We start from the raw sequence: 20,557 nt of genomic DNA on the forward strand, positions 1-20,557 counted from the left end.
ACATTGTCACCAACGTGTCAGGAGGCAGATTATAGGATGATGTGAAGATTTGGCCATTTGACATGAATGTGTGACTTTCAGCAATAAACGTCGACTAAAGAGTTGCCACATATAAAATTGGGGCGAATGCAACATGCGCTCCACATCCAGATGCAAAGGCTAAATGTTCAGAATTTATGCATCTATTGTATCATCTCAGCCAATCAGAATGCTTTTACACCAGGGCTTCTTTATATGTGATCAACTTTTTGGTGATTTGTCCACCAGCAGCACCCTCCGCATCCCAAGATGAGTCAGAAATGGGGGACATCGACTAAGTCATCCAAGATGGGTGATACAAAAATGGCTGTCTGACTGAGAACTCAAATCAGCTTCCCCATTAACATGAGACTTCATCTACATCAAAGACCTTGGCTCTGTCACTTGAAAGAGTCTGGCTAGGACCAGGGTGCAATCCGTTGCCCGGGGAGGCCCTTTGTGCACCATGGTAATAGAGAACAAAGACGGCCAAAACCTTATGCTATTAAAATAGATTCACCAAAACCAATTGTAGTATATTAGCTTGGAAATGACACAGAGGAACTAATGATAGGTTTCAGTGGCAGACAGAGCTTCTCCACACCATGAAATTTGTACACTTGGCTAGTAAGAAAACAATTCTTGCTGGTACATTGAGCAGCCTTCCTGTTTTCATTGAGCGAGAGAGTGTGAAGCCTCTTTAATTGCCTTTGGTCACCCACAACGTCGAACCAGAGCACCGTGTATACAGCTTAGCAAAGGAGCCGGGCAGAGGGGCCTGATAGATATTTTATCGTCCGAGTTAACGGTTAATGAATTCCCAAAGTGAAATCTGTCAGTTCAAAAATAAAGAGGAAGGCAAATTAAAGCAAGATAGAGAGAGACAGGGGAAGAAAGGCGCTGAAGAGGGTGACACAGTTTGAAAATGCCCTATCTTTTGGCCATCCCCGCTTTTTCAATGGAATAAAGAAAACTCAGCCTCTTTCTTCTTTTCTTTTCTTCCCTCACTTTTGCTTCTTCCCTCCCATCCTCCTATCTCTCACTCTGGCTTTTCTCTGCAGAAATTCTCATGAATGATTTATATGTGTCTTGTTATCAGCAGCGATTTCTATAGACCCCAACACATTCACCAAGACATTTGTGGCGTAATTGTTAATTTTAATGCCATAATGGCTTCAGATGGGAGCTCTGATTAGACATTTATTACACAATTAAATGAAACATACTCAAGAATCACAAAAGCCTTCCGTAATTATTTCAGGCCATTAATAAAATGGGCATTAAATTATATTGGACACAAAAGAGAAGTGAAATAGATTTCCATTAGAGCAATAGAGGCAGAGAGGGGTAATAGATCCTGCCTGAATTCACTCTGAAATTAATTGTTGCCCAGCCTATTTCCACACACAGTGGAATAAATGAATGAGAAAAGAGAGGAAGAGAAGAACGAGTTGGTGGCCATGAGAGTGAGGGGAGGGGGTTACATTAAGAGTCTCTGATAAAAAACCTTTTGTTTGACATAATACAATAGACCCTGAATTCAAGAGAGAGCGAGTCAGACCAATTTCAATCTTAGTCCACCCCTCCAGAGTTCTCAGCTGAGGTGATATCCTCTTTTCAAGTTCCAACTCCAATAAACAGCCATTAGAGGTCTCCTGTAAATTAAAAAAGTGACAAGCGCTGTGTCCACAAACAGATAGAAAAGATGCAATAATTGACAGGAAATCAAATGACCCGCTGGCCCTGCAGCCGAGTCTCTGACGGAGAGTCACCTTCCAGCCAGGAAGCCACGGAGGTCAAGATGAATAATAGCTTGTGATGATTCAATCAAAATCTTTATCTTCTTGAAGAAGGTCATGCATTCAGTTTTTCAGTCAGAGACTTTGTATGCAGATGGAAAGCACATTATATCAATTACAAAAACGCTTTTGGCCACCATATTTCAAGGTAATACTCAATAATATGACGCTACAAAACCAACAATGGTGGCAATGCAGACAGAAAGGATGTAAAAACACATAGGAAAGGGTCTAAACGTGGTGTATGAAGAACACTCAACGTAAAAGTGAAGCGACTTTATTTTCATCATCTGTGAACAGTCAGATTATGACAGTTAAAGCACATCAAAGCCTCACAAAGACTTTCTCCAACAGTTTCCAGTGGGAGCGCCAAATTGAACTGTCTTTTGAACTGACAGTCTCTTGAGAACTTCTGTAAGTGCAAAAGAAATGGAAACTGATATCGCACAAGGCTTGAACAGATCATTCAACAGAAATTAATTAATCATTAACTGATATAGATTTATAGGATTGTATTTTTTTCCCCCTTCATCAGCCTTTCTGACTTCAAAGGCTTTTGCAGGCTAGCATTTTCATATTGAGATTACTTTTCTACTCTGTTGGAGTCTAGGCCTCATGTAAATATATATTTTTTTTTTAAATGATACAGAAACATTATACATTTGTGTAGAATATCAGTGTGAAATGTTGAAATCATGCAGGTTTCTGAAAGGACTATATTGGTGTATTTAGCTTAAGTATAAATTCAACCACATTAATGGGAGCCTTCATGGTATCATTTAATTAAAACATTTCCCAATGCTCAGCGACTCAGTACTCCTTTATGATCATTAAACCTGCCTTAATAATGGCAATGAATTAATGTGTTCCAGGAAAATTCTCAATTTCTTTTGTTTATGTTCAATGTGTTGTAAAACAGCTAGCGATGCTAACAACAATAATTTTCCCAGCGTTCTGCAAACTAATGAATGAAGTTTCTGTGCTGTTGGAAACAAAGAAAATATGCTGTATTTCCCACAGAAATGGAGCGATCCAGGGTTCCAGAAGAAAAAAATACATAATAAAAATGCCATTTCAATTCCATATATGGATTATTTTCATAGAAAAATGGAATTTCTCTGGTTACTGGGTTCAAATCCTGGGGTGGGTCATTGGCCTAGGTGCCCCCGAACAAGGCAACCAATCCCCATGACTCCCCTGTCACCGGGTTTGTGTGTTCTCCAAGGATGGATTTATATAGCCATATTAATATATGACTGCTGCTTACTAGAAATGCAGCTTTAAGGTTACAATTATAGTTAAATATACAGTTATATTGTAATCACGTAATCATAGGAAATCCACAGTCACTATTCGGCATTGACATTTTAGGGATTGTTGTCATTTGAAATGATGTCCAGTCCATAGAAGAGGTTACATGGAAATTGTTGGTACATTTGACACCTCAAACTCCAAAGTGGAAGTCCCACCTGACAGATTGATGGGTAAAATGTGTAAAAGAGAGTAAAAACAGTGGAGAAAATTTGTAAGGAAGCAGTGGACATTGAATACTATCCTGTTGTTTACTAAGGAAATAGCTGGTGTGAATTATCACTCACTGGAGATGTACTCTATCTTTGATTTTGTTTAATAGACTTGGGAGCAGTTTTACAAATGCAAAAAGTGGTCTCCAGTCTCTTGGTGCACAAAAACAAACCAAAACAACAATCCCAAAAACCCCTACATGCTATGCTTATTTATTCTTGCATTTATTTATCTAGTTAGCGTTGTTATGTGTTAGCTGGTTTAAATCAGGCTCTTGTACATTTACAGCATCGTTTCACATCAAACTTCATCTCACGACAGTTCACACACACCAAACTAGAACTAGCAGCCATTATTAAGCTAGGAGTGCCAATATTTCCCTACTGGACAACCATGGTGCAGCTGTTTATATAACGTGTCCTATCAACAAACTGTTCTGAAAAGAGTAATGTTCTATAAAATGCAGTGACGTATAGTATGGGTATAATAGGTTAGTATGTGAGTGTTGATTTGTTTACCGGGAGTTCATACTCTAATTTATATGTTATCAGTCACATTCTCACGTAAAAGGCTGAAATCCCCCTGAAAGGAAGGGTGCTTCTAAATGAGGTTTTCCCCCTCTTTTAATGAAGGTCAGGAGAGAGTCACATCTCTTCTTTTGTGATAATTTATCCCTATCTCCTCTTATCACTTTTGCCCCTTTAATCCTAATTGTATTGTATAATTGTGTGATGTGGACCTTGTGGTCTTTAAAGTATTGCCCCATGCTTTCATTATTACCTGATGCCTTGAACCTTTGTTAATTTCTGTCTGTATATCCTCTGTTTCACAATAAAAGGGAACCACTTAGTTGTAGTTATTGTAAAAGGTTTCATTCATCCCTGCTTTTCTGAGAAAATATCATGACAAAGATATAATATATTTATGAATTCTCATTTCCCATTGGTCTGGCTGTATCTATTGTATTCAGAATGAACATGTTTTTAGGATCCTCTGTAACAACATATATCTAAAGGGAAGAAGTGCCTGAAAGACTGCCAAGACTAATACACAGGACCATGTAAATGTATGTGAATATCTAAACAAAACAATTAAAACATGATTTAACAGCATGCTGAACCCAAGCTTTAAAGTAGACAAAAAGTTGCGCAATAGCAGCACAGGGGTTCTGTCAGTTCCCAACGTTTCATTTATCTATCTATTTATTTTACACACAGCTTCAGTAAAGAGGGTTTAAATGCAATAAAAGGCATTGGAATGTCAACCCACAGCTTTTAGGAGTTTTTGAGGTAGGATGCAAGTGTGCAGTGAGGAAAACCTCTTAGAGCTTCAGCACCATGGACAGCTACGGTGGGGAGCTTACCTCAATGCTCTCCATGGGAGTCCAACTTGGCTAATAGGCTCTGTATGTGCCGGCCTGCTTCCCATTCACTTTCCAAACAGAGATGGATGGACATGTGTCCTTCGATAATCCTAGTTTTACTCTCTGTATCTGTCTCAGAGAGAGAGGGAGGAAGAGAGGAAGAGAGAGTAATGCCATTAAGTTAGTTAAACTTGGATATCAATTTTACATTACTAATACCATTGATGTCCCCCCCCCCAAAAAAATCCCAAAATACAAAATCACGATGTACTTGTAGAATATCATTCCCCATTTTCACACTCTTCCATGGACAACTATTTAACTTAAGTAGTTACAGTATTGCTTCTGCCTACAGGTTGGCCTGTTTTACGCAGTCGCGATAATTGGGAGTAAAAAGTGAACAAACTGGTGTGTGTGTGTGTGTGTGTGTGGGGGGGGGGGGGGGGGGGGTTAGGGTTAGGGTTGGACGGGACAAAACCGTCTCAATCCTCAACAAATTAAAACCTATTGCATTTCTCATTATCCCGTTAAATTGTCGGGGAGACTTTCAGGCGTGCATTTATTAGACAATCCGATTTTTGAATAAGAAACAGTCACGATCTCCCTCGTGAGTAGGAGGCTCAGCCCCTACAATAATTTACCCTTATCTAATTCATTGATCTCAGAATGAAGCCTGAGCTGCTGTGCTGGCTACAGCTGCCTCGACGCCACACGTCAAATTCCATATAGGTACAATGCCGGGTCAAATATATGGTGGCATCATTTAAAAGTTGAAAATAGGCTAAAATAAACAGTCCTACATTAGATGCAGTTCTACCTCCGGGCAGGAGACGACCATCAACTCACGTCGACTGACTCAGCTGAAGTAGCGTGTGCATATTTTGAAGCCGTCCGGTCGGTGAATTTTGGGATAAAGAAAAGGCTGTCGGGGTTAGGAGGACGCCCCCCAAATCATATCTTAAATCATTTGTAGAAAAGAGAACAAATTCTAGTTATAGCGCTTTGACGCATGCGTGGGGGAGAAAATGGGCATAAGATACGTTAAGACGAATATCAGTATTTATATTGGATTTAAAAAAAATAAACTCATTTTTATCCCATAGCTGAAAAAATGTTTTTTATTTTTTTTAAATCAAACCTGCCATGCCCCCTCCTTCGGAAGGGTCACACATCTCCATATGATGCTGTCAAATACACGTCTGAGCGCGTTCGGATACACTTAAAAAGTGCTTTTCACTTTGTTGTGGAAATATCATTATCACTCCAGTGCGTGGAAAGCGCATATAAAAGTGTTTCCACCTTTAAAGTGGAGAGAAAGCCGCGTGCGCGTGCTCATTGTGCGCGTCTGTGTTTGGAGAAAAAAAAAACCCTTCCCTCTGTGTGTCGACTAATAATCACAGCTGTGTGAATCATATATCAAGCACATTAGCCCAGGGCTATTAGGCAGTGGTCCTCGATGAAATTAGCATTTTAGAATAATCACTCTGCCACGCGACTCCTTAAAACCACGCTGACGCCAACCGACGCGCCGATTAACAGACTCCCACTGATGCGTTTTTGAACGTTTACGGTCGATCTGCTCTTTCCTCGCCGTTTGTCACCGACGGGCTTGGCGGGCGCACGCACGGGTCCGCGTGCGCGGCTGCTCGCCGGGCCTTTAAACCTTGCGGCTGCAGCGGCATCACGCAGCAGGGGGTCTGCATTTTCCTGCAGCTGACACCCTGGACACGACGGGCAAGACGCTCGTATTTTCCTTTCAAATATCTCCCATTCGAATCACTACTACGTTCTCCCCCCGTTTTGAGTTGCATAAAATCGATTTTCTCTAAAACAGAGTTGGATAACGCATCAGGTTATTACTGAAAAACAACAGTTCGGTTCTCTGTTTTGATGCAATTAGTTATTTAAGTGAATCTGGGATCTTGTAACACTCCCCCCTCCGCTTCACTCGCACAGTAGCGCGCACGCCCCTCTTTTCTTTTCATTTTTTTCTGCTCCTACCGCCCTGTCCTTGTTTATGTTGTAACGTACATACATTTTGGTGAAGGTATTATAATCGGCGCTCTTCGTGCTGATTGGGCGCTCAGGTTGGTGAGTGAACGCCCTGCAGATTATGTCAGATTGCGTGCAGAAACCAAACCAGCCCAGCCTTTGAACTTCACCGCTTTTGGCTCGTATTCACGCTCTTCCGCTCATTTCCAAACCAGGTGCTTGACGACAGACCTCAGAGAGAAAGAGAGAGAGAGAGAGAGAAAGGGAGAGAGGGAGAGAATCACTGAATAAAATAACACTTTTACGAGTCCTGCAAACTGCGGAACATTGCTTTCACCTTTGAGGATTTTTACATGTGCGCATCGTGCATGTTTCCCTGTATCGCCAGGTCTGAAAGAGATTGGTTCCAGCTCGGGAAAAGAAAGCCGGTGTTTGGAGTTTTATTTGATTCAACTTTAATTTTCAACCTCACAACCCCACAGACGTGGCATGACTTTGCACCTGGACAGGTAAAGAGTTTCCCTTCTTTCCGATAAGAACTTTTCCTCGTCGTTAACACCGGGGATACGCGAACGTCGTTTTTAAAGATGTCAAAGCCCGCTGATCATATCAAGAGACCCATGAACGCATTCATGGTTTGGTCCCGGGGCCAGAGAAGGAAAATGGCACAGGACAATCCCAAAATGCACAACTCGGAGATCAGCAAAAGGCTGGGCGCCGAGTGGAAGCTACTGTCCGAGTCCGAGAAAAGACCTTACATCGACGAGGCCAAGAGGCTCCGCGCGCAGCACATGAAGGAACACCCCGACTACAAGTATAGACCCCGGCGCAAACCCAAAAACCTGCTCAAGAAGGACAGGTACGTTTTCCCGTTGCCTTACCTCGGGGACACCGATCACCTGAAGGGACTTCCCGTGTCGGCAGCGGACTCTCTTCTGGGCCCCTCGGAGAAAGCCAGAGCGTTTCTGCCGCCGACGTCCGCTCCTTACTCCTTCCTCGACCCGAGCCAGTTCAGCTCCAGCGCAATCCAGAAGATGACAGAGATGCCCCACACGTTGAGCACCAGCACTTTGCCGTATGCGTCCTCTTTGGGATACCAGAACGGTGCGTTCGGCACCCTTGGGTGCCCTACTCAGCACACCCACACCCACCCGTCGCCCACAAACCCAGGCTATGTCGTCCCGTGTAACTGCACAGCCTGGTCAGCGTCAAGTTTACAGCCCCCGGTGGCCTACATACTTTTTCCAGGTATGACCAAGACTGGGATAGACCCATATTCATCCGCACACGCCACTGCCATGTAACCACCAAGACTCCTTTGGTTTTTTTTTTAATTCACTTGAATACTGAAATGCATGTAAATATATTATGGACAGCGCAACTTTTTAAAAAAAGGCATGGGCAGTATTACCTGCCTTGGACTTCTTATTCCAACAAAAGAAAACTTTTTTTTTCCAGACAGCCACCAAGTTCCTGAGTTGCGCAGAGGAGTTTGGATTTGGTCTAAAAGAACCTTTCCCTGTGAACTGTAAGAAATGTAAATGTTAAAACCTTTATGGCAACCAGAAAAGGAGGCCTTTAACTTTATTTATTGTGTACATTTCAATGCCGAACTGCTGATTTGTGTCATGATAGGATATTATTTCACTTTGAAAAAATTGGCTTGCACAATTTGCATCCTTATTTCCTGTATAGGACATAGTCTACATAAACGTTGGTCATTTGAATGATGTTTTTGATAGGGTTGAAATCAGGACCTGTAGGCTTGATTATATACGGGTCATATTGTTTATATGGCACATAAAACTATTTAAGATTACAAAAAGAAAAGAAATCATCTCCAGCCAAATGTTTTATTTTGCATTTTTCTTGTGGTTCCGTGCTAATATAGTCACACACGTCATTTTTAAATTCTATCTGAATCCAATGAGGTATATGTGTATTATCATTTGAGATGATAATTTAAAAATCTGTCATGTTATGGAAAGGATAATGTATCTAAAAGATTGATACCTCCCGGCGCTTTGTTCAGCTGTTGAACAAAGCCACTTCGAATAAAGACAATCTGTCTTCAACAGTATCAATTTCCTGTATGTGTAGGTTATTGGGTACTTCAGATGGCGAAGATAGTGGTGTCGGAAGTAATTAAAGCAGCATAGCAAACTACAATAATGCTGAAAAAGAATTCGCTTTACTTTAAAAAAAAAAATGTAAATGGAAGTAGATTGGGATAATTGGTCCCAATTTTTAATATTAATAACTAGAGTCATGGGCTGTTAACAAACTCGCCTTCCATTTAAAACCAAACAGAATCGAACCTAAATTGACCTATGAGGTGGCAGATCTTCTAAACATTGTTTAAAGTGTCTCCGCTTTGCGTTGCACATTTCTGGTGGCTGTTGTGAGGGAACAGCTTGTGGTCCTGTTCTGACTCGGACTCGGTTCTGAACCGGTGATCTTTTCCGGTGCTTGACAGTTTAGCCGAGGCCCCCTGGAGGAAACCAACCCCGCGACCTGTCTGGCTGCTTAATCACTCCAAGCACCAAGATTCCCTCCTAATTATACGGTCAAAAGCTCCAACGAACTGATTTGCACTCATTTAACTATTTTGTCTTACGTCTGTATTTGTTTGTTGTTGTAAACCCGCCAGTTAAAAAATATCCGCCTGTGCTTTTAGATTTAAATAAAAAAAAAACAAGGTATCGGGCGCCGCTGAACGCGGATGTTTAATTTTTCGGTTATTTTATCATTTGAACCGGCTTAAAACAAACCAAACTAAACCGACGACTATTAGAATATCACTAAATTAACGCAAAAATATTTAACGCAAATCCTTACTTTTACATTTCACCCTCCCAAAAGACGGGAGCATTAATTTATAAAAAATAAAAAAAATCATCCCACAACCAAATTGTTTACTTATCTGCCAGGAACATATGCTGAGAGAAGTTAAGATCCACGATTCTGCACTATTGCCCAAGGTGCAATTCAGTCCTGGGAAGGAAAGATGTGGGAGCCACAGAAAGAGGGGGGGGGGGGGGGTGGTTTTATGACAGACTTATCTGAAGCTGTAAATTAGGGTGATCCTTCACTGAACCGGCTGTGAAGTTTTATATCGAATCCCTCCTGCAACTTTAAAATTTAAAATAATAATTAACCTATTAGAATCGACTTGTGTATTTTCTACATTTGTATTAAAACTGTTGTGAGTTGTGCTTCCTCATTCCCCCATTTGGAATTGTCCAACTTAGTCATGGAAATTGTGGTTATAACGCCCCGGAATAAATAACCCTAACGACGAACGGCATGTGAGAGGTATAATGGGTGGGAAATTATGATTCGAAATTATAGGGTGGGTTTTAAATCTCTCTGTAACTCACTTTCCACCCGACCTCCCCCCCTCAACGTTTTTATTAGAGCACAACAGAGAGAATTCAATCTGCCTTATCTCGCCAGGACTCCTTTTCAGCGGCAGATCAGAGGAAAAGGAGAGGATAATTGTTCTTTATTTTATTTAATTTAACGGGACAGCCGGCGCTTTCAGGTCATTTATATGCTTCATTTAGCGTTTAAAGTCAATGAGGAGGGGGGCGAACGTTTTTTCCACGCACAACACTCGAAATGATTTTTAAAAAAAAGTCAAAGAAATGGAAGTGAAATGCGTAAGGAGCGGGACACGGCGTGTTTAATTAAAAGACATGGGTCATTACATTATTGTCTTTAAATGTTACCCTGAAATCGTCTTCAGTAAATGGGCTTTGATAAGTGGTTGTTGAGAATGTGGTTCTGGATTAAGGCGTGCTAATTTCCGAAATCAAAAGCCCCCGGAGGAGAGGTTGAGAAATAAATAGCCTGCTGATGATGAATCTGAAGATGTTATCTTCAATAAGAAATCAATGCTAATTTATATATATATATATACATATGTATATATATATGTGTGTGTGTGTGTGTGTGTGTGTCTGTGCGGGGGGGACGTCTCGTTTAAGCACATTAAATATTGTCTCCCAAAGACCAAATGAGAAATCATCATTTGGCTAAATCCCAGTCTATCTAAAATTGAATCTGGGATATCATTTCGACGGCAGCAAAAGTACAACCCGTACAGTTGTGTTGTTTAAAGACGCGGGGCTTGAATTTTGGGGGTTCCCGAATCCTCATTTGAAAGCAATGAAATGGTGAAGGCGCTGATAAAGAAGAAAGGGAAGAAACGGATGAGCTGAGAGAAAAGGAATCGCGCCACGGCTGTTTAATGCGCTGCACCAGACGGGAAAAATGATTTACACCAAGACTTTATCCAGGCGATAGAAAGACAGCGCATCTCTTCCTCCCTTTAATAGTATTTATTGGCCGTGCACACGCTCGTGCACGCCCTTGTGGTCATTTTTCCAAAGATGATCGGTTGCATGGATGGAAAACACCGGCATGAGAATCTGCTGTCGTATCGGGAAATGTGCGCAAAAGTAATCTCTGCACTTTGATGCTCCTGGGACATTTTCTTCTAATTTGACGAGCTTACCACAACTCACAATGTAGTTATGAAAACATATCTTTGGATTTTCAGGAGCCAAATATTCTTTACTGGGACCAATAATAGTTTGCCGAAGGATCATGCTTTATCCGCGCCGCATGTTCTATAGCTGTAGGTAAAGATAAGATAGGGTTCTTAAATATAGAATCTTTCATATCCTTTAACATTCAACGTAACATTTAGAATTTATCCGCAAAATGAGCCTGTTATTATAATTTATTTAATATACTTTTATATAGAATTAAAAGCCAGGTGCGGTTCAGCTAAAAGTCATTAGCTCCATGTGGCTTCAACGCTAACGTCACACTTTCACTTTAGGTGAAATAACACTCAGCAATTATGGCCAAAGAACAAAAAACAAGAATTATCATCATTCATCACTTTTTGTGTGGGAGTTTTGTTATAGAAGTAACTGTTAACTCGGAAATTTCTCATGATGTTGTTCTTCAAAATTGATATGCTGTTAATTCAGGGTGTATGGCTTTGTTAGTCATATTTCATAATATTCAATGTAATTCCTTAGACCCCCGACATTATTATTATTATTATTATTATTATTATTATTATTATTATGGTTCTTGTTGAATGTCATTTTGTAAAATCTGTTTTCTTACACTTGTTAGAATCATTTTGCTTTGTTAGCTTTTTTCCATTTAGCATAATTTGCCTTTACATCAATGTGATATATAAAGTAGTAAATTTGTTGATATCTTTGCTCATTCATATGTAGACACCTACTTTATTTTATTTTATTTTTTATTATTATTGCATTTAAATGATTGAAAATAGATATGGAAAATAACAGAAAAATGTGACTGATGCCATCATTAGATGCAGTAATTAAAATTTGCCTACATATTGATTTTCATCTTAATTAGCTTATTAAAAATGAGTTGTTAACTGGTATGCATACAGAGGGGAAAGGAAACAGCACAATTATTTTGACTTCTAAAGCTTAAATCTTTAAATATCATTAAAATGATGTGAGTGTTTTTTATACAAAACAATAATAAAACAATATTAATATTAAACGTTACTACTTTGATTTTATTTAGGAGGTTAGGAGGAAATATTCAGCTGAAGCAATGTTCCTGCAGATGCTTGATGCTCCTCACACATTTTTACTGATATGTTTTAATCTCTGTTTTTACTTGAAAACCTTTTTTTTTTTTTATATATACAAGACTTTACAAATTACAATTTGAACATTGAATTCCAATCATAATCCCATTCAAAGTGATTTGCTACTCCTGAATCAAGATTTGGAAAACCTTGTAGATGTTGATCATCACACACACACACACACACACACACACACGCACTCACACACACACACGTACAGACACAGGTACACACAGACACACAGACACAACCTAGCTGATTTAGCGCCTTCAGCGTCTCAGGTTGAGGGCAGCACTGGCAGTCCAAGCCCGTGGAATCCCTTGGTAAAGAGGATGCTAATCGTAGCTTCTTGTGCCTGAGCATGTCTTCCTGGGCCAAATGAGATTAGAAGGAGTGGGATATGGTGAAGCGACGTGCGTGGGGTTCTGGAGGTGAAAGGTAAAGGCACTTATCAGGAGGGTTCCCCTCAGGGTCCTCAGCGGCTGACTCAATCAAAACCCTGCATGCACTTCTCACTGGATTAGACTAATCAGGAAGGAGCAGGGGATGTATAGACCACTTATCTTAAAAAACAACATTGGGCTCTCTTTCCCATTGAAAAGACCCTACAGAAATATTTGTTAAATTTATTTATTACAGGATGCTTGTCGATGTGGCAATCTTCCATGGGATCATTAAAAGGTTCTTCCACTCAGTGAAGGCATGTACTGTTTACATGTTACAAAGATAGAGAATCCTTTGATGTTCCAAAGTCCCCCACATTAATTCATTGTCATTATTTTTTATTTATTTATTTACTTGGATGTTTTTTTTCCTCTAAATTTATTTCCTTCATGTGTGCTTGCCTTGCCAAAACAGATCAGACTGATGGAAGGTAGTCAACATTACAAAGACCCTGAAAGGTATATGAATATTTATTACGGAGTGACTTCAGAGCCAGACAGGCCGTTAGCAGTCAAAGGAATAGTGAGAAGATAACAGCAATTTTCACACTTATGATTACCTTCAAATTAATCTCTATTTCTTGAAGGGATGTGGAATGGTTGACTAGCATATCTCTCATTTCTCCCATTAAAAAAGTTATTTAATACAACTTTTAGCTACTTGTTTGACAAAATAATCCAAAAACAATTGTAACATTTTATCGAAGGACACTTGAGATGTTATTTAGAAGTGACAGACTCGAATGTTCTAAAGTACCCAGACCAATTACTGCAGGGAGATCATGAAATACATCAGTGCTCATTTATTAACTTATAGAGGCTTTTAAAGCTGGCATGCACTTTAAAATATTTGGTGCCCGGCCCAATATTTTCAGCTGTAACTTAACCCTATGTGAGAATTAGACATAAAAATAACAGTTATCAAGTTTTTTAAGCAACTTTGACTACTTTATAGACTTAATTAACTCGAGTTTTATCAATATTAAAACACGTTTCCTGTTAGTTCCATGGTGTAAGTGCAGAACACTGGATATCCTGTAATAATATTTGGTCTGTATACATTTATGCTTTATGTCCCAGTAATAGTTGAGAGGTCCTTAGGTCAGATTCTGCAGTACATGATCAAACCAAGCGGTGCGTTCATCACCACAGTCAAATGGTTATGGGGGATTCTTTGAAAGAATAATGTGCAATACTTAAAACAAATGGCAGGAAACCTTGTAGATGAGCAGCGCAGCATTCTTTTTGCTCTCTGTATCAATTTACATTGGCTCAAGAGCAACATGAGCGAGAGATAATGTCCCCTTTGCTTTACATTCATTCTATGGCAAATCAATGAATTGTGTGGAGTATGTGTAGACTTTTATCACCAATAGACATTTTATTGTTGATTGTGCCAACCAATTAGAGTGGAAAATAGCAGAGGAGGCATAGAGCAGCAGATGAATGAGATAATTACTGCTGAATAATGTAACATCCAGGTTCCTCCAGGCACTTGGTTTAGAATCGAGCTTTATTTAAGACAAAGTCATACCACACGCTTCTGTTCTACTGCTTTCAATGATCAAATCTAACTTTCAAACCTCTACTGCTTTAGTACAGCAGCACAGATGGAGTTGTCTTTGTCTTATTTTTTCTATTAAAACATACACTCACTGGCCACTTTATTAGGTACAGCTTGGTAGTAAAAGGTTGGACCCAATTTGCCATCAGAACAGCCTTAATTCTTCACCGCCTACTTTAAACAACATACCTCAGAGGTGCTCCATTGGACTGAGGTCTGGTGACTGTGGAGTACAGTAAACACATTGTCACGTTGCACACTGCGGCTATAAAGGGGTGGACATGGTCAGCAACAACACTTAGGTAGGCTGCAGCTTTTAAATCATGTTCAATTGGTGCTAAGGGGCCCAACATGTGCCAAAGAAAATCCCCCATTACACCACTGGCTGCCTGAACCATTGATACAAGGTAAGTTGGATGCCTGGTTTCATGTTTTTACACCAAATTCCAATTCTAGCAGTTGAATGTCTTTGTCTCTTCTTGACCACTTTATCCCTTTGGGAGTCATGGCAAGGGCATTGGAGCCTACCCAGCTGCATGTGGGCAAAGGCAGGGTACGCCCCTGAATGAGTCGCCAGCCCATTGCAGGGTCCTATGTGAGCATTTGAAGGTTGCACCTGAAATTGATGCCAGAGAATGTTTTTCTTCTACTGCTCAATTTCTCTCTTTTGAGCTGACAGGAGAGGCACCCGGTGTGGTCTTCTGCTGCTGTAGCTCAGCCTCCTCAAGGTTCAATTTATTGTGCGTTCAGAGATAATTGAGCATTCCTTCAATGCAACAAAGGGTTTGTTGAGGTATTATTGCCTTTCTATCATCTCGAACTAGTTGGCCCTTTGTCCCCTGACCTCTCATAAGGCTTTTTTGTCCACACTGACCATTAAATGTTAACCCTACAGATGGCTGTGGTTCACATAAAAATCCCAGTAGATCGTCCTCATAATGTTTGGTTTGAACTTCAGCAATTTGTCTAAACCACGTCGACATGCCTAAATTGATTGACAAGTGGCCTTGTGATTGGCTAGAATGGAATATATGTATTAACGAACAAATGAATAAGTGTACCTTATAAAGTGGCCAGTAAGTAAGTGATACAGGTAACTGGCAGAATTTTAAGTGCACTTGAGAATTGTAACTCACAGTGTCCAGAGGAGACTGCTGCTGGCAATAGCAAACATGTTTTCCTTTGAATAACATAGTTCTGAAAAAAGATGAGTTGTGAATGTAAAAATTGAGAAGATATAATGTGCAATGTAAACAACAAATGTAACTGATACTCAAACGTCTTCACATTGCTGACTTTGTGGGGACCATCAAACACAGTATGTTACCCGTCTTCCTACACCAACAGACTCCTTAACTCTCACCTGACGTAACCCCAGGGCTGACCTCAGCCTTGGAACCAAGCTGGAACCCTCAACCAGCTCCCACCTTTGCCAGTCAAATCAGGATTTGGTATGATTAATATTTAGTAGATGTGAGGACATCCATCCATCCAATCATCCATCCATCCAATCATCCATCCATCCAATCATCCATCCATCCAACATCCATCCATCCATCCAATCATCCATCCATCCAATCATCCATCCATCCAATCATCCATCCATCCAACATCCATCCATCCATCCATCCATCCAATCATCGATCCATCCATCCATCCATCCATCATCCACCCTCCAATCATCCATCCAACATCCATCCATCCATCCTCAAATCATCCATCCATCCATCCATCCATCCATCCATCCATCCATCCATCCATCCATCCATCGTTTGTCTGTCCATCATCCATCCATCCATCCATCATCCAATCATCCATCTATACATCCATCATCCATTGTTCGTCCATCCATCCATCCATCCATCCATCATCCAATCATCCATCCATCCATCCATCCATCCATCCATCCATCCATCCATCATCCAATCATCCATCATTTGTCCATCCATCCACCCACCCACCCATCCATCCATCCATCCATCCATCCATCCATCCATCCATCCATCCATCCATCCATCCATCCATCAAGAAGATACAGCTTTTACACAGTGACTCACCAAATTCCTTTGTATTTCCTCTCTTCTGATCTCTACAGGATCAATATTTATTCTGAATTGCTGAGACAAACTTGCACTTCCCGTGCTTTTAATGTGAAAATATAACTTAATTCTATTGAATCCATCAAATAACACCCATAATTAATGACACAATATGAGGACAAGTTGATTCTAAAAGAAACGGGGCTCTAAAGACGCTTTTGTGTCTCAAGCACCACAATATCTTCGAGAATTATATCAGCCTCTTTTGTCTCCCTGGAAAATGTCATAGTGTAATTGATATATTTCACACTGTGTGCTTTATCTGTGTCCCATGTTTCAGGGTCTGTGATCTAGGTTCCCACTGACCTTTACCAGTGCACTATTTTCTCTCCCTTTTATGGTGACTTAAGTAGGATTCAGACGGATTTCAGTGGTGTGTCTTTTATTTGAGACAATCTTCTCTACCTTCTTCTACCCTCAGCTATTTTGACAGGGTCTATTTATTTTAACTTTCCAGCATCCTGAATGATCCCAGATTTTCTTTGAAATGGCCCACTGAAGTCTGGAAAAAGTCAAAGAGATGTGCTGATGCTACTGTCCTTGGTGTTGTATTGTCATTCAATAAAGATTAAAGTCTTTTCAAGGTTGCTTGGCACATTAAAGAAAGCGCAAATGCAACAATATTTTGGATCAGATACAGTGCAAGGATTAGAAATGTATTTACCTTTTATGCTTCTACAGACACTAATTTTGAGACCATCGAGTTTTCGCCTTTACCGGATTGCAATTTGATCTAAATCTTTTTTCTGCCTTTTACCCATCTGGCTATGGACTTTAATGTGTGACAGTATTTATCTATATGCACTGAATACTTTCTATGTTGTTAACACAAAAGGATCAAAACGTCTTCAGAGACCCTGAGGATTGGAAACAGCATCATGTGAATTGCCTACTGCTGCAATAGCTGCAAGATGCAAGCTAATTAAAGAAAAAAATAAAAAGTATTATTTTTGCTAAGAGGAGCTGCTAAGAGGTGATGCTAAGAGGTGATGCTGGGGCCTGTAGGCTCCTGGTTGTTCTCCATATTAGGATGTGTATCATGAAGCCTTTCTACTACTCCCATTTTTGGTACGAACTGAACTCTATGCCATTGGGTTTGCAATATTGTGTTATGAGGTCATCAGAGAAGAATGTGTTTACCTGACCGTATAAGAAGGGGCAATCGATGTAAGCACCTCAGAGATCTTCACCATTTGGCCCACGAAACCTCCCTGGGGCAAGCTGCAGCGTCCGATAGATACCTGACTGTTCTATCCAATAAACATCTCTTATAACCAAGTCGGAGTCTACGAAGATTCCTTCCTCATCAGCACATCTCGACTATCACCAGAAGAAATTTACAACAATATATCTAATAATGTGGTACATTAGTTTGTGTGTTTAAATGCTACACAATGTCTGGATGCTCTCTTTGCTAAACAATGTATGGTTTCCTGAGGGTTCGCCTCTTCTCCTTCTCCTTCTCTTTCTCCTTCTCCTTCTCCTTCTCCTTCTCCTTCTCCTTCTCCTTCTCCTCTCCTCTCCTCTCCTCTCCTCTCCTCTCCTCTCCTCTCCCCCCCTTCTCCTCTCTCTCTACCCAGCCAACCATCAGCAGGAGGGTCCCCCTACATGAGCCTGGTCCTGCTCAAGGTTTCTTCCTGTTAAAGGGGAGTTTTTGCCACTGTTGCTTGTCTGGGGTCAGGCCCTGGGATTCTGGAAAGCGCCTTGAAACAATTTTGATTGTATAAGATGCTATATAAATAAAGATTGATTTGACTTTGATTTGATTTGATGTGGCCTGCTGGAGTTCTTCTCTTCCTCCTTTCCGAAGGAGAGAAACTAATAACGGTCCTGCTGCTGGGTAGTTGTCCTCCACCCTCCTCTGGTGTAAAGGCATGTCTCCTAGTATCTTACACTTTCTTGAGAATGCATCAAACCTTTTACATGAGCAACATGTCTGGGCTGTGGCTACCACCTTATATTTCTACTACTGGTGATGGATAGAAAAGACAGCTACAACAAAAAAAAACTGCAAATCTTGCCAAGAATCAGCCAAAATTGTTGACTTGAGAGAAATGTTATGTGGCTAGCACCTGCAAAACTATTCCTGAACAGGTGCTGTCTTGCTAATTGCCTGTCCTTTCCACCAGTTTGTCCCATTTGCACAATGGCAGGTGAAATTGAAAACAGACGTTATTGCTTCCTGGACAGGTGGATATCCTGGAAGTGTGACAGATTTGGAATCACACTGTGGTGATGATGTGGTCCATTATTTATTTGTTGAACCGTGTATATAGCTTTCATGAGGCAGAAACACAGCGAAAAACACATTTGATCATCTATTGAGTTGAGCTTCCTTCTACACATGATTTACCGGTACAAGCAAATATCTGTACATTAAGTATGCATTAGGCAGTTTCCCATTTTATTAAAAATAAAATGCCAATAATAACTAAAAGTCAGTACATCAAAGACCACAATGGTGTAAAAAAGTTGCCGAAACGTTTTCTTGATTAACAACTTTTCAGTTTTTCAGCATCATGGTTGATGGGTTTCCTGTATAAAAATAGCAAGAAATGGAGGATTTAAAAATGCTGGTTGTTGCTGGTCACAAAAAAGAGAGATGCAGATGTGTCAATTGTTTGCTGTCGTCTGTACTTTCTTCCACTCCTTATCTCCCGGTTTGTCCAGGTTTCTCTCTACGGCAGCAGTTCCTCGCTGTAGGAGGGACCTTTCGCTGCAGGTCATCCTAAACTCCTTATTCAGGCCTCTGAGGGGCCACATCAGCTTGCTCTTGTGTCCATGGGACAGAAATATTTACAGACGTTGCGGCTGATAAACCAGTTAAATCTATGATATCATCAATTAAGCAGATTCTCCACAGAGCAAGGTCTTGCCAGTCTGTGTCACCCTATTGTCATGATTCCAAGATAAAGTAATGCGCTGTTAGTACATAGCAACTATCTCGTCATGCTGTTGACGATTAGATTTAACTCCATTACAATCCATGCATGGATTTGGGGGGTTATCATATATGCAGTGGACCACATGTATTCTAAACATCTAAGAAAATGCCTACTCTTTTTATTTTATTAAAGATATTAAGATGCAATTTGCTATTAGGATATGGAACTAATACATTCCTTATGCAAAAATGAGTCAGAATTAATGATTTACCTTCAATTTTATATTTATTTCATTATAAAATTTGAGCTTTTATCTAATGTAGGACATCACATTATAGCTCTGGGAGTATTAAATGACACTGAAAGCACATGTAGTGTCCAAGATTCTTTCCTCTCCTTATACAGGTTTCTTATACATTGTACAAATGTTTTGGCACTGATGCTACCATGGTGTCTGATGGGTTTAGCATTTTCCAACATTACACACTGATTAAATTGCAAAGTCTGAGCTAAACTTTTAATACTCATTTTTTTACCTGGCTATAGAACATCTATTCTGTCTATACCTGCCATGTGTAAGATATGAAATCAAAATCTTGGTGGATACAGATGGATGAATTAAACAAAAATGGTCTAATTTTGACAAAGTACCTTTATTAGGAACGCAACTACTCATGAGATCATTGACATGTCTGCCTCGTTGCAAAAAAATGTTCCCACAGTAAGTTTCATTCCATCAACAGATGCGGTTCACATATTTCTGTAATGGGTGTGACAACACGTTTCTTATTACAGTGGGAAAGATTGTTACAGCACCTGCTATTATGATGATGAATCACAGTCCATTAAGTCATGTTCCATGTGATCAAGTATCAGGTAGGTTCTGTAGGTCAGCCGCCATAAGATATGTAGCTTTGATCTCATTTTGCATTTGCCATTCAAGTGATCTTATTTAATTGATCATAACCTATTAGGGCTTGGCTGATGATGCAAAAATACAATGTCAACAGCAACTGCTGAACAGGGACGCATTAGCAGAGTTTCATGTCACCATTTTAATAAGTGGATTTGGCCGCTGCAGAACTGATGTCTGTTCCAGTCGGTCTCCTTTGCTTACATGTGTCTGAGGTCCCACTGGTTTTACCACCCTCTCCACAGCCTCCTGCTCCAGCTCCATCAAGATGTCTCAGGAAAGAAAGTTAGAGCTTCCTCAACTG

General features: G+C 40.3%; 1 protein-coding gene across 1 annotated transcript; it reads left to right on the forward strand.

The window, feature by feature from the left end:
* The first annotated feature begins 6,759 nt into the window (after positions 1–6,759).
* On the forward strand, positions 6,760–9,582 carry sox14 (SRY-box transcription factor 14). Its single transcript, XM_011614450.2, has one exon. The coding sequence runs from the start codon at positions 7,284–7,286 to the stop codon at positions 7,998–8,000; it is 717 nt and encodes a 238-aa protein (XP_011612752.1). The 5' UTR covers positions 6,760–7,283; the 3' UTR covers positions 8,001–9,582.
* The last annotated feature ends 10,975 nt before the right edge of the window (positions 9,583–20,557 follow it).

Source organism: Takifugu rubripes, chromosome 20 (genome assembly GCF_901000725.2).
Source record: "Takifugu rubripes chromosome 20, fTakRub1.2, whole genome shotgun sequence".
Lineage (NCBI taxonomy): Eukaryota > Metazoa > Chordata > Actinopteri > Tetraodontiformes > Tetraodontidae > Takifugu > Takifugu rubripes.

What these genes read in the sequence shown, in the direction of transcription:
- sox14 (XM_011614450.2), top strand. Translation starts at nt 7,284, where the DNA reads ATGTCAAAGCCCGCTGATCATATCAAGAGACCCATGAACGCATTCATG.